General features: G+C 52.9%; 1 protein-coding gene across 1 annotated transcript in view; it reads right to left on the reverse strand.

Moving 5' to 3' along the window:
- Positions 1-1,722: 1,722 nt before the first annotated feature.
- Positions 1,723-13,776, reverse strand: part of LOC133274888 (adenylate cyclase type 10-like) — a 28,161-nt gene continuing 16,107 nt past the window's right edge. Inside the window, exons 12-27 of the mRNA XM_061464471.1 lie at positions 13,536-13,612; positions 13,059-13,248; positions 12,098-12,150; positions 10,668-10,821; positions 9,785-9,977; positions 9,166-9,252; positions 8,459-8,739; positions 7,674-7,810; positions 7,013-7,138; positions 5,231-5,485; positions 4,267-4,605; positions 3,968-4,034; positions 3,320-3,491; positions 2,833-2,940; positions 2,496-2,674; positions 1,723-1,924 (exon numbers count right to left, since the gene is read on the reverse strand). Of these exons, the coding sequence (XP_061320455.1) occupies positions 1,723-1,924; positions 2,496-2,674; positions 2,833-2,940; positions 3,320-3,491; positions 3,968-4,034; positions 4,267-4,605; positions 5,231-5,485; positions 7,013-7,138; positions 7,674-7,810; positions 8,459-8,739; positions 9,166-9,252; positions 9,785-9,977; positions 10,668-10,821; positions 12,098-12,150; positions 13,059-13,248; positions 13,536-13,612 (2,620 nt within the window). The remainder of the gene's footprint in view (positions 1,925-2,495; positions 2,675-2,832; positions 2,941-3,319; positions 3,492-3,967; positions 4,035-4,266; positions 4,606-5,230; positions 5,486-7,012; positions 7,139-7,673; positions 7,811-8,458; positions 8,740-9,165; positions 9,253-9,784; positions 9,978-10,667; positions 10,822-12,097; positions 12,151-13,058; positions 13,249-13,535; positions 13,613-13,776) is intronic.

Below are 13,776 nucleotides of genomic sequence, written 5' to 3' on the forward strand. Positions count from 1 at the left end.
ACGGGATATGTAGCATTCAGATTTTGGGGCAGGTTTACATCACCTTGATTTTCTGCTGCTTTTTTAATGTTTCTCCACATGTCATGCGCTGCGTCTACCTGAGCCGGGCAGGGCCAGGCAAACACTGGTGATGGCTCTGGGATGGGCAGCGAGTGCTGCTGACAGCAGCCCCAGAGCACCCAGAGCAACAGGAGAAGCCTCGCTCGACCCTGCAGACCTCGCAGCGTGCGCAGCAGGACCCCAGGCACGAGCCAGGCTGGCCTCGCCACACGCGACGTCACAAGGGGGGGTCAGTGCACCCTGTGCCCTGGAACCGGCAGATCCCGCTGCAGCCGCCCTCCGCAGGGTCCTGCTGACCCCAAAGAGAAGGCCCCGGCCCCCAGGACTCTCCCAGCCCTGCAAGAGGCCGCACAGCGGCAGCACTAGCAGTGCTCCACTGACTCTGGAGCGAAGGAGATCAACAAATGCACACGTTCAAGAAGTTCCAAGGAAGGCCGTAGGGCATCTGGGCTGTACCAGTAACACGTGGGTGAGGTGAGACACTTCACTTGGACTGAGGATGGGAAATGTACAGTGTATACACCAGATGGACATGTCAGTGAAGCTGTACCTGTCAGTCTGAGGACCCTTTTTACCATCAGGTGACTACCACTGCTGGTAAAAAGTACTGGAAGTTGCTCATTTCCCTGCCTCCAGGTGTGAACTTCCACCTCATGGCTCTTCTAACTTGTTAAGACTTGGATGATATTGAATGCTTGCAAAGGATTTAATCCAGGGAGCCACTGGATTTGTTTAGATGAGACCACTGGGCTGAAGATAGTATTCATAGTATTACGTGAAAACTAATACATGCTTTTATATAATAGACTTCTATAATGCAACAGGATTTTAAAAGCTCTTTTAAAATGACTGCACTTGGCTGGAAAATCCTTGCGAAAAGAGGTAGATAATTTTAAAATCAATTTAAACAATAAGTAAAATGGAAAAAAAAACAACAAAAACCCAACAAAAACCAACCAAGCCCAGCAAATACTCCCAAATAAATGCCTACTTCTCCTGTCCTTTCCCTTCTCTGTCCTGCTCCTTTTGATGCAGCCCAGGATATGGTTTGCTTTCTGGGCTGTGAGCGCACACTGAAGCCGGCTCAGGTTCAGTTTCTCATTGACCAAATGCTCAAAAGGAACATGACCAGCAGGTCAAAGGAGGGGATCCTGCCCCTCTACTCTGCTCTCATGAGACCTCACTTGGAGTATTGTGTGCAGTTCCATTGTCCTCAACATAAAAAGGACATGGAAATGTTGGAACAAGTCCAGAGGAGGGCCACGAGGATGATCAGGGGACTGGAGCACCTCCCGTATGAAGACAGGCTGAGAAAGTTGGGGCTGTTCAGCCTGGAGAAGAGAAGGCTGCGTGGAGACCTCATAGCAGCCTTCCAGTATCTGAACGGGGGCTATAGGGATGCTGGGGATGGACTCTTCATTAGGGACGCAACAAAAACCAACCAAGCCCAGCAAATACTCCCAAGTAACTGCCTGCTTCTCCTGTCCTTTCCCTTCTGTGTCCTGGGAGATATTTACAGATCCTGTAACAATAAAAGGATTTAATCTGAATGCGAAGGGACACATGAATATTTAATAATTTGTATGTATTGCTTCTTACGGTACTACAAATATTTGGAGAGTACCGTCTTTCTCCAAATGTAAGATAGATGGTGGTAATGAACTATATGATCATTTCCAAGCCAGCATCATAGCTCGTGCAGGCTGCTGACAGATACAAGTCCACTGCCCTGTCTGTGCTGGCCCTCATGCGCGCTGCCAGGCAGGACAGCCTCCATCCAGCAGAAGTGCCCTCCAGCCTGAAGAGGTGCTCCAGTAAGGAAAGACAGCGGCTCTGCCGCAGCAGCCAGGCGAGCTTCTTCTTCCTGCCAAGCAAGAGAAACTGCTAGGCCCAGAGGCTTTAGCTCTACAGGCTAGAGCCTATGAGCTGGGTCAGACAGGGCCAGGGGGCAAAACGGGTGCCAGACAAGACCGTTACACTTCCTTGGAGGAAATAGAGCTGATGGAGGGGGAGCTGCCAGAAGGGAAAGGGGCAAACAACAAGTACCACAGTGGGAAGCTGGCCGCTAGAGAGGATGTTGGCCTGACAGCACCAGGGGGGCCAAGCTCCTCTTACTGCTCCTTCTCCATGCCCTGGTCCTGCCTCCAGCCCCCCCACCCCTTTTCAGTACAGCTCTCTCTTCCCAGCCAGCACCAATCCACTGCCACAACTCGTGCCAGCAGACACATCCCTGGCTGCAAGCTGCTTTGATACCCTAAGGTATGCTTTGTTCCAAGGGCCTCAGAGGGAGGGAGGGAGAGAGGAACTTTATCGTTCCCTGTTCTACCCTCACATTGCTCTGTGTGGCCTCAAGCCTCGTCAGGTCTGTGCCCATATGCCTGTGACCAGGTAGGAAATAACTCTTTCTCCCCCGGGTTCTTGGTCGTGTTTCTTACTGGGCCTTCTGTGGAAGGGAAGATGCTCTTCTGGCAACATAAGCGGCACACTGCAATTTTTCAACCTGCGACCTGACAAAGTCTTCAGCGCGGTTCCGGGGAAATGGCCTTCCAAGCAGGCTCAAAGCCTTTCTGATCATTTTCTTTGCCAGCTCTGTGCGTCCCACACCATAGCAGACCTGCACAGGAAAAGGGAAACATCGCAATGTGGACTAGATGCCCAAGAGACTGCAGGGATCTGCCAGTGGCCAGAGAAGCCAGAGCTCTCCTGTCCACTGCATCTGGGGAAGGCATCCAGCTCCATCACTCAGGAGATCCCTCCAGACCGCGCCTTTACCTCCCCTTTGAGGCTGAAGAAGGTGGCATCTTCAAAGCGGGATATCACATTCGCTTTACTCTTTAGAGAGTTCCTCAGGATATCTGCTTCGCTCAGCTTCCTGAGGGCCTTTGTGAAAGCACACGGAGAGCAGGTGAGATTAGTGCAGAGCCCATGGCTACCCTTGTCCTCCCCCATTGCCTCTGGCATCTGTCTTCAGAGGGTCTGTTTCTTCCCCTGGTGATACCTGCACAAACAGTCATGTTTTTGACTGTGTGCCTCAGAGCACAGGCACCACTGATCGTTCAGGCCTCCTCCCTGCTAATGCCCCTCATGCTAAGGGCACAGCACCCAATGCCTCTTCCCACACAAGAGGCAAACCAAAGGAAGAAGTGAGGCTCAGAGCTCAACATCTTCCTTCCAAGGACCCACAAAGTCGTGTCCTAGTGCAACGCAAACTTGTCCTTCCCAGAGCCAGGCAGGACACACTGCAAGCAGGGCGACTCACCATGTAGTAGTTGGAGACATGCAGGTAGGCAGCTGCAGTCTCCAGAAGATAGTAAAAGGCTCTGGCAGCATTGCCCAGTGTTGTGTAGTGGTGAACCAATGGCACAAGCACTGACTCCACGATGCCTTTGCAGTCACATGAGAGCGCATTGTTGTCCTCTCTGTCAGTCGCACTACCCAGAGGACAGTGCCCAGGGGAAGAAGAGAGCAAAGAATACAAGGGTATCATCTAGAGTGGTCTTCCTTCCCAGAGACAACATCAAAAGCCCTTTGTGCAAAGCAGAGCAGGAAGCCACAGACAGGTACTAGTCATACAAGTCCTTTGGGAGGAGGGAGTAAGGAAGAAGCTAGGCTTTCTGTCACCTCCCACAGGCAAACCACCTGAGCCCTTGTGGTGGCTTTTTCCCTGTAGATTTTGCAGTACTACTCTGCAGGAACTGGAAAGCGAGGGCTTCTTTGACACTGAGCCGTGGGCGTCCTTAAGCACTCACTCATCTCCACAGCCATCTCCTCTCAGCTCCCACCCCACGGAAAGCCTCTTCGCTAAGCTAGAGTCACAGCTGACAGCCAAAAGCCAGCATTTTCTTTGTCTCCTCTGCACACCCTGAACTCACTCGCTTCAAAAAGAATCAGAACCTTGTCTGCTCACCCAAAATCCTCTTCCACAAAAGCTTGCTGCTGCTGCTGCTCCTGCTCCTCCTGAGTATCTGTAATACCTTGAAAGAAAACCAGGGACACCTCCCACATGTATCCTGGGATAAGAGTTGCTCTCCCTCTCCCAGTAGGCCTGCAAGGATCCTTGCAAGGTGCTAACACACTGAGGAAAGTCTGCAGTGGGTGTCCACTCCTGCTGGGCTCGTTCCTAGCAGATCTACTCCCACTCGACCCCCAGCACCAATCCCTGGGCTCCCGGAGGGCCCAAATTACAGAGCATGGTGCACAGCATACCTGCAGAGATGTAAAACCTCTCCTTCTTCAGCTGTTTTCCAGCCAGCACCAAGGCCTTCCAGGTGTGTGGGTCATCCCCATCATCAAAGTCCTTACAGCTCCCTTTGTCCTGGGTGCTGCTGACAGCGAAGCGGTGGAAGACAATAAAGTCCCCTTGGCCGCAGCTCTGGCATTTGTGTGCATACCGCTCCAGGAAGGCAGCACACTTGGAGTGCAGGGTGACCCGCTGTTTCTGGACCCACAGCTCGTAGGCAGCCTCCCGCAGCAGCGGCTTATGGAACATCAGCACACCAAATGGACACCCCACACTCTGCTTGCTTGGGGGGGAGGTCTCCACACCTGCAAGGCAAAGGGCCTTTGTATGAGCCCAAGCTGTGGCCAGATGGGGAGCCAGTCATGCCTCGGTGCACATCCTGAATAGCAACAGTGCTGCTGCACGCCAAGCCCTGCAGCATGGGGTGAAAGGGCTGATGCTAGCACAGCCTTGGGGATGCAGTTCTCAGCTGCACTGGTCCAGGCAGGAGCTGGGGATGTTGTTGCCAGCCAAAGCAAGCCCCAGCCAGCACTTTCTCCCCGCTCTTGGCATGGCAGCCACCAGCCTCCTGAGCAGGAACCCTGCATCACAGGGTAATCAAAGCCCAATAAAAGCTTGCTGAAGACCCTGGGCCATTCTGGAGGGCATCTTTTGTCTGGATGCTGCAGGTGGCTGGGAGAGGATGTCAGGGATTCCACTCGTCCCATGCCTGCGCTACGAGCAGCACTTGGATTCAGGGGAGCAGAGGCATTTGGGACAGCTGGTGGGAACTTCCCTCCAGTGCAAACCTAGTGTGCTTTCAGACTGACTTGTAACAGCTTTGACAAACCCATCCCCAACAGCCATGCCAGCCCTCACAGGAAGGGAATCACGCCACGCCCTTAGGAGCCCATCTGGGAGCTCCTTGTCCACCCCACTGCTACCACTTACCAATCTCTGCCTGCGGAGGGGTGGCTGGCTCCTTGCTAGGATCTTGGACGTCTTCTGGCTCCTCAGTGCTCTCCGTCCACTTGAGGATGTTGTCACTCACTAGACTGTCCAACAAGGTAGTCATCTTGTGCCTCATTCTAATCGGAAGAATGTATGACAGCAGCTGGGTAGTGAACACCGGCCCGATGATGGCTGCAAACTTCAAAACAGTCTGCTCCAGTGGGGTGATCTCGTCCAGCTGAGCCAGCACAATCTCTGTCAAGGAGAAGCCACACGTCTCAGTCCTACCTCTTCCCCACACTGAGGCTGGAGGCACTGCAAAGATTCGACGCATGAACAGGATAGGCTTTGGCCCTACACTGGCCACTTCTGGGCAATTGCAGCCCAGGACAGGTGTCTGCACAATGGCTCCGCTCCTACTGGATTTGCAGTTCACAGGGCCTGGGAAAAAGTGAGACACTCAACAGACACACTCCCCCACTGGGATAGGGCAGGATCCAGCAGGTACATGCGTCCCACAATGTGCCCTGCCAAACCTGGACTAGGTTTTTGCCAGCCCTGCAAGCAGGGAACAGACAACTTTCACCACCTCAGAGGTGAACTCAGAGCTCCCGAGAAAGGTTGTCTCAACTCAGCCAGACCTTACTCTTCTTTTCTTTGACTTTTCTTCTTGGGTTGCTTTGGGCAAAACAACTTAAGAGCAGGAATGTTTCTTCAAGGTTCATACAAATGGCTACTGACAGACAGGAGGGACATTCAACAGTCATTGACAGTTCCCCTGGCTACAGGTGAACTTCCATGAAAATCCACAGGAAAGTGGTTTATTTTTTTTAATTACGTGTGTCTTGGGTTCAGCAGTAGCAGCCATTTTTCTCCTTCTTAGTAGCTGGTGCACTGCTGTGTTTTTGACTTTAGCCTCGGAACAACGCTTGTAACACCGATGTTTTTAGTTGTTGCTAAGTAATGTTTAGTCTGACCAAGGATCTTCTGAGTCTCATGCTCTGCCAGGGAGGAGGGGAAGCCAGGAGGAAGCAGAGACAGGACAGCTGACCCAGACTAGCCAAAGAGGTATTCCATACCACAGCACATCATGCCCAGGATGTAAACTGGGGGCAGTTACCAGGAAGGGTTAGATCACTGCTTGGTCGGACTGGGTATCGGTTGGCAGGTGGTGAGCGGTTGTATTCTCTTCCCTTGTTATTTCCCTTATCATTATTATTATTGGTGGTAGCAGTAGTGGTTTGTGTTATACCTTAGTTACTGAACTGTTCTTATCTCAACCCATTGGAGTTACATTCTTTCCATTCTCCTCCCCATCCCTCCGGGAGGGGGGGTGGGGGGGGTGGGGGGGAGTGACAGTGTGAGATGCGTGGCTGGGCTTAAACCACCACAACATGCCATGAAACCACTGTTAGCTGGGGAACTCAAAAAGAAAGTAGCAAGATAGAAGCTGTGTTCAAAGGTGAGTCAGAGGCAAGTCAAATTTTTGTCCCAGTAGAAGATTTGCTTCTGTGAGAAAAGGGAGTCATTTTAGTGTTGCATCAACAACTTTTCCTCTTCTACCTGCTGCTGGAAAGCAACCAGCAGGCTCAAGCTGCTCCACACACAGGAAGGAAAAATGGTTGCCCACAATGCCAGGACTGTTGCTGGTTGGAGCAGAGCCACCTTTTCCAAGGACAGCCCCAAAGCTGAGAGGGTGACTCTGCAGCACAGTGATGCCCAGCCTCCCTCCAGCCCCTGCGGCACAGCCAAGAGCCAGCAGAGTGGCTCTCTGCCCCTCACCTTTCAAGTTACTGGGCAGCATGGTGCTGTCCAGGTTCACGCCTGGCCTTACAATGCAGATCATGGCCGCAGCCCCTGCTCTGGACCTTGAGCTTGCTGTGAGGGATGACTCCAAGACTGCAAAAGCTAGGTGGAGCAAGAGAGAAGGAATGAGGCAATTTGCAAAGTGACCTGCAGCCTGAAAATGTTTCCAAGTTCACCTGAAATAGTCCAAGGCCCCTTCACACCACACAGTACAGGTGCACTGACCTGCGGGTGCTGAACATGCTCTCTAAGCAGAGCAAAATAGTTTTCACTGGAAGTTTCCCGCTCCTGGCCCTCACCTCAAGCTGGAGTTTGTTCTCAGTTAAGCTAGCATTTGGCCAACATAAGTTCTGTGCTCATGAGAACGTCTCACGACCACAACCTACGTGGTCCAGAACCATTTCCCCTGAGGTTTAGCCCCAAGAACTGAGGCCCCTCCAAGCCACAACTTGTGAGCCACTGCTTTGGCTGTCCTGACAACAAGGCACACAGAAGCCCGTGCCTCTGCCAGGCCAAGTTCTGCATGATCTGCTGCAAGATCTTACTCTGCCCCTAATCCATGGGGCAATGAAGGGGCAAGTTTGTGCTGTAGGGAATGCAACACAGCAACTCATTAGTCAGTGGCAAAGGTTCTTACTGTTCAGGTTCTCCCAGCTGTCCTCTGCTTTTTCACCCCACTTCTTGGTGCGGAACAAGAGCATGTCGTTGCAACGAAGGAAGTGCACCAGCTCCTCCAAGTAATACGGGATCCCCAAGCTTCTTTGGACCAGGAACCTGGGCAGGAACAGATCCAGCAGTGATCAGCACAAGAGAAGTAGAATCATAGAATGGGTTGGTTTGGAAAGGACCTTAGGATCATCTAGTTCCAACCCCCTCCCATGGGCAAGGACACCTCACACTAGACCATGTCGCCCAAGGCTCTGTCCAACCCGACCTTGAACCCTCCCAGGGGTGGAGCATTCACCACATCTTTGGACAACATGTTCCAGTGACTCGCCACCCTAAAAGGAAAAACAGTTGAGGTGGGTAGCAAGCCACTCAGGCATAGCTGGGGAGCCAGCATCTTTGTCACAGCTACACCTCACTTCTGAAAGGGAGGTCCTCCTGCTGGCATGTGGTTTTTGGCCCCCCTGAACCTCCAGCCTTTGCTGAAGTCCCTGGGGAAAGACTTGCAGACAGTGCCCAAAGCACAGAGCAGCAAGCCCTGCCTTTCCTCTCCTCAGGAGCTTAGGTGCTCTCTGGCAGCAGGGCAGACCTCTGCCCCAGGGAATCTGCCACACAGCCTGGCCACTTAGACCAAGCCCTTTTCACACCCCAGATATGCTTGGCCTTGGGGGTCTTCCTCCCTTCCTCCTTGTGAAACAGCAAAGGGTTGGCAGCTCCTATGCTTCGTGTCCAGGGAGCTCCCCTGCTCCAACTTACCTCACTAAAGCCCTAGGGATGCTGACCACTCCAAGGTCCTGGCAGAGCTTCTGCACCACAGCTGAAGGTTTCAGCTTCTCTAGTTGAAAGCAGATGATTTTATGGGACATCAGGTTGTTTGCTGTGGCTTTGTGAAAGCTCTCGGTTCTTGCAAAGCCGGGACATAAGCTCATGACCATGAAGACAGAGATGTTCCAGAGCAGAGGTGCCATGATACTCCAGGAGGCGGGGTCAATGAAATGGGCATTGTCGATGACAAATATGGCATTTCTGTCAATGGTCTGGAAAAAAAAGAGTTGTTCTGAGGGGAATCCAGTGGATTCTCAAGTGTCTTACAGGGAAGGAGATTTTGCCTCTGTCTCTTGAGAGGATGCTCTCAAGTCTCACCCCAACCAACTCCGTGCTTGGAAGCTTCCCAATGCCTAATTTCTTTGAGATTTTCAGGTCATGCTTAACATCACCTGCCCTGCAGAAGGAGGGAGCTTGGGCAAGGGAACGCAGAATTCTCTCTCCTCCAGGGAACGCTTTAAGGGAGGAAAGTTACTAGTATGCTTGTCGGGCTATGGAGAGAACATGGGGGGTTTCTCAGGCCCTAGAGGGCAAGGACCAGGTCCTCCCACCCACTCACACTGCTGTGGCGCAGAGCCCAGAGCCAGCAGGGTTGTTTTCCTCCTCTGACCCAGAAGGAGAAAAGGAGAAATGCTCACCTTCTCTAGCACTTTTGCCCAGGTTGAATGCAATTCCTCTTTCCTTTGCATTTCATGCATTTGGCGAACCTTGTCTGAAATGGGAAACTAGACAGAAAAGCAAAGTCAGGGAGAAACATGTCTCCAGGGCTCGCTACACCTACCCACCAAGCAAGATGGCAGAGCAAACCCTCCCTGCTCTGCCTCAGCACCTTCCCTCTCCCCAGCACGGGTGCAAGAGGCCACAGTGGGACTTCAACTAGAGCCTAAAGCAGAGGCTCAGGCAGAGCTGCATCTTGGCGGTGGGCTGAAGAGCTGGTTCTCTGACTGTGGGATCTTGGGCTGGCTGGAGCAGACCACTCACACAGCAATGACCTCAGCACAAGGTCAGACCCAGCCTTATTCCAGTGCTGCTTCCAGAATGCCGAACAAGGCACCAGGCACTGCCAGATGCAGCGCGGGACATTAAGTCACCACATACAGGCAGCCCCCGGGGCCAGGAATGTGAAACATGTGCTGTGACCCCCTGCAATCCCTCCCCCTGAGCTAAGGCACTCCAGCAGCCTTAGAAGACTGCTGAAGAACCAGAAGGGCTCAGGAGAAAGCCTTCTCCAGGGTCAGAGAGGCCTCTCGCTCTCACCTTGACAAGGAAGATGTCATTGAGGAGGCAGTAGTTGCTCTCTTCGATTATCCCGTTGAGATTTGTCCGTAGCACGTGCTCCCTGGCACTGCACGATTCACACTCATGGAGGCCCATCACCCTGGCCATCAGAATACGCATGGCAGAGAAGGACTGCCTCACGTTGACCTCTAGCAGTTCCATGCCAAATACCCTGCCATGCAAAAGCAAAAGGCACTGAGATCCCCAACGGCCCAAGTCTTCTAAGACAAAAGAGCTGGAGTTGCCTTTAGGGGGAACTCTTCAGCCTCCCACTTCAAAGTGGTACCGGGAGTTTCACTCCTTGTAAGAGAAAGGGCACAGAGAGGCAGTTGCTGCCAAGCCACTGGGAGAGCTAGGTCCAGACCCCTTCTGGTTTCTGCAGCACTGGTCCATGTCTCCCTACCTCCCTACTGCAGAGGGACTTGCAGAGCTAAGAGGTGATCATGGAGCAAGTGGAGTTTGCCTTTGGGCTCCAGACCTTAGCAGTCTGCCTCTCAGCCACAGAGAGGCTTTTCTGGCCCAGTATTCCTTCTGGGAAACAGTCAGGGGGCAAGCAGGGCTTCTGAGACAGGCCACCCTGCTATATGTTGCATCTGGAATCCAATGCAAAGCACCGAGTTTGGGCTTTTTCCTTCTATTTGTGAAGGAGGAAACACCACAGGTCAAGAAGCACCTCCAACACCCCAAAGAGACAGGGGTAGGAGCAGAGCACGCAGGAGATAACTATGGAATGCCTCCATGAGGCTTTTTGAGGAGGCTTCAGTCCAAGGCCAAGGCACACTGGCCAAGGGGCTGGAGCGTTCCATGGCTCTCAGGGATGGAAAGAAGCAGTGTCCCAAAACTACAGGACAAAACCCTGTACCTGCAGCCAGCAGACTGGCCTAACTGGGACAGGTGATTAAGTAATTGGCTCTTCCCAGCGCCCCTTGCGCCCTCAAATGCCAGTATGTGTCTTTGTCCAAAACGGTTAGAGGCTTCCAAGCAGTTGACAAAGAGGTCAATCTCCTTCTTCCGACCTGTGAAGACAAACAAGAAAATGAGCTGCTGGGGCATGCTAGAAAGCAAAGAGCCGTCCCTTTGGCTGGTACCCTCCACCACAGCTTCCCTCCCACTACCACATCTGGCAGCCTACGATACCCCTGCTGCCTTCCAACCCTCTTGTCCCAGCTTTTGCACCTCTGCCTTCCTCAGAGTGGTAGCGGATGCCCTGTCCCACAGAGATTCAGACAGCCCCGTGCAAATCCCCCCTCAGGGATCCAGTACAAGGCTGGAAGGGATGATCTGAGTTGCTTCAGGCAGCTGTGTCCCAAACAGACTTAGAACATCTTCTCCTGGCTGTACGACTGGCCACAGAGCACATCAGTGTTGATACACAACCGTGTTTTAGTTCTTGCTGAAGAGGGCTTGCACAGCATCAAGGCATTTTCTATTTCTCATGCCACCCTGCCAGCAAAAGCAGGCTGGGGGTGCACAAGAAGTTGGGATGGGGCACAGCTGCAACAGCAGACCCCAGCTGGCTTATTTCATTGCATATGATGCTGTGCTTCGCAAGAAAAGCTGGGGAAAAGGAGGAGGAAGGGGGCACATTACGAGTTCCTGTGTTTGTCTTCCCAAGTCCTTGATACACATGTTGAAGCTCTGCTTTCCTGGGAATGGCTGGACACCTGCCTGCCACCAGGAGGCAGTGAAAGAATGCCTGATTTTGCCTGTCATGGATGCACAGCAGCTGCTTTACCTATTAAGCTGTCCGTATCCAGTGGGCTCACTTTTACCCTTCCAATTCTCTTCCCCATCCCACTGTGGGGAGTGAGCAGCCGTGTGGGGCTGAGTTCCCTACCGGGGTTAACCCATGACAGGGCCCAAAACATCCAGCAAGACACTGAGTGATTAAAGGCGTCCGTGATGCTTGACTTTTCCATGTTTACAAGCAGATGCTGCCAAGAAAGCACCTCTGAGGAGTACAAGGGGGAGAACCAACCACCAAAACTCCCCATCAGTCTAGCAGAAGGAAATCTCTTTCCTGATCCCAAGGATGTGGGACTGGTTTAGCCCCCAGGGTGTGAGCAGCTTGAAACAAACCTTCCTATCAGGTCTGGAGCCTGCCTGGGATCACCGAGCGCCTCACCCTGCTTCCCACCCCAAAGATATCAACTAAGTAGGCACTGAGAGAGCCAGCACTTCCTCAGGGCCTCTGCAGGCAACATTATCCCCAGCAAAACCTTTTCCGTTCCCAATACATGTTACTGAGGGGAAGAAACTGGGGTTCAGAAGAGCAAGGCATTCTCCACATACCCAGCAAGGAGGCGTTCTCTGGCATCTTCATGGCAAGAGCCATGCCAAATATGCTAGGAGCAGGGGAAAAAGAAAGTACAAGTCAGTTAGCTGGTTAGAAGCCAAGGGACATCAAGAAGCAGCCTGGCATGGAGGGGCTGGATGTGCTCCTCAGGGTACCTGTTTTTCTTTCGAGCAGCATGTTATCCCCTGCATGCTCCCCCCCACCAAAGTTCAAGCTGGCATGCTGAGAGAGCTTTAAGCATTAAGAAACCCAACAGCCACACCAGGACAAGAGAATATATTGAGAGTCCGTCAACAGAGGCCAGACCCAGAGACATGTGAAAGAAGCAAGAGTGAGCTGCTGGTTAGCAGATATCTTTACTGCGTTGGCCAGGAAAAACCGAGAGTCTTGGAAACAAGGACCCAATGGGCTGGGATTCCAAGCACCTGGCACCTCTGGCTTAAGTCTTCCTGTATTTTCAGAGACTAACATTCAAACCATCATCCAAAAAGAAGGTCAAATCCTGGCCCAGAGGAAGAGCCCAGGTTTGAGGAGGAAGACATGATGAAGAATGTCCTGAGGGTCCACCTTTATCCATGGGAACCAGACTGGCCCAAAGCTTCCCACTCAAGAGCAGCTAGGACAAAACCTTCTTGGGTCAGCATTACCAGGGCATGTGGTAGAGCGAGCACAGCACGGAAAGCACAGTTTGAAAGCCATTTGGACAGAGCCTGAAAGCCAGGTTGTGTCTACCAAAACAAAACCTTCCCCATTCCTGTGGTTTCACTCCCACTCTCCCAGCAAGAGGAAACAGCAGGGAAGAGAGGTAAAAAGCCTCCTACACCAGGGCTTCTGACCGTCTCATCCACAGTGAATGGAGAGCGGCTTCTGCTCTCTCTGCAGAACTCCTCTATGCTGGCCAAGCTGGACCCTTGATGCCACCATCCCCTCATCCAGACTTCTCAAGAGGACACTCACCTGTTGGTGGTGATCCCCACATATTGATAGACAGTGACAGGATGTTTGAAGCCTTTCATCTTTCTCTCCGGCAGCTCCTTGAAGTAGCAAGAGGGCAGCCCAGAGCTGGCACAGGTTGTGGTATCACAGGTCACCAGCCCAGAGTAGCTCATCATCATCCGGGCTGCCAAGTTCACCTTCTGGCCAATGACTGCCAGAGAGATGAAGAAAGAGCACACAGTGATGTACCTGTGCCACCAGCTCCACAGTGCCCTTCCAGACCAACGGCTGCCCTACATCCGACACCCGCAGCCCCACAGTGGGTTAAGCAGATCCCAGGGGAACAACCAGCTGTGGAGCCCAGTGTCCCACCCCAGCCCAGGACTGGTGCTGCCTGGGCCATTCCTGGCTGGTTGTTGGACAGGCACTCTCCCCAGCCTGTCTTCCTCTTCCCAACAGCTCACGCCAGTTTCCCACACCGCACACACGTGCTTGTACCTGTGTACTCGTGCCTCAGAGGGTGGCCAATGAGGCCACAGAACGCCATCCCACTGGTAACAGACACAGACACTGTCCTGGCACACAGGGAAACAACACGGCTTCAGAAGCGCTCCAGGTGCAGTCCTGCCCACCCAGCTTCATCTCTTCCCGCATCTCCCCTCAGCACTAGCCTGGGCCACTGGCCATCCTGCCCTGCCAGCCTGGGGTTCGGGGTACAGAGAGCTCAGGGCTGTAAAGG

This window comes from Pezoporus flaviventris, unplaced genomic scaffold (genome assembly GCF_033815535.1).
Source record: "Pezoporus flaviventris isolate CSIRO_AGI_PZ_B2104156 unplaced genomic scaffold, CSIRO_AGI_Pfla_v1 ptg000002l, whole genome shotgun sequence".
NCBI lineage: Eukaryota > Metazoa > Chordata > Aves > Psittaciformes > Psittacidae > Pezoporus > Pezoporus flaviventris.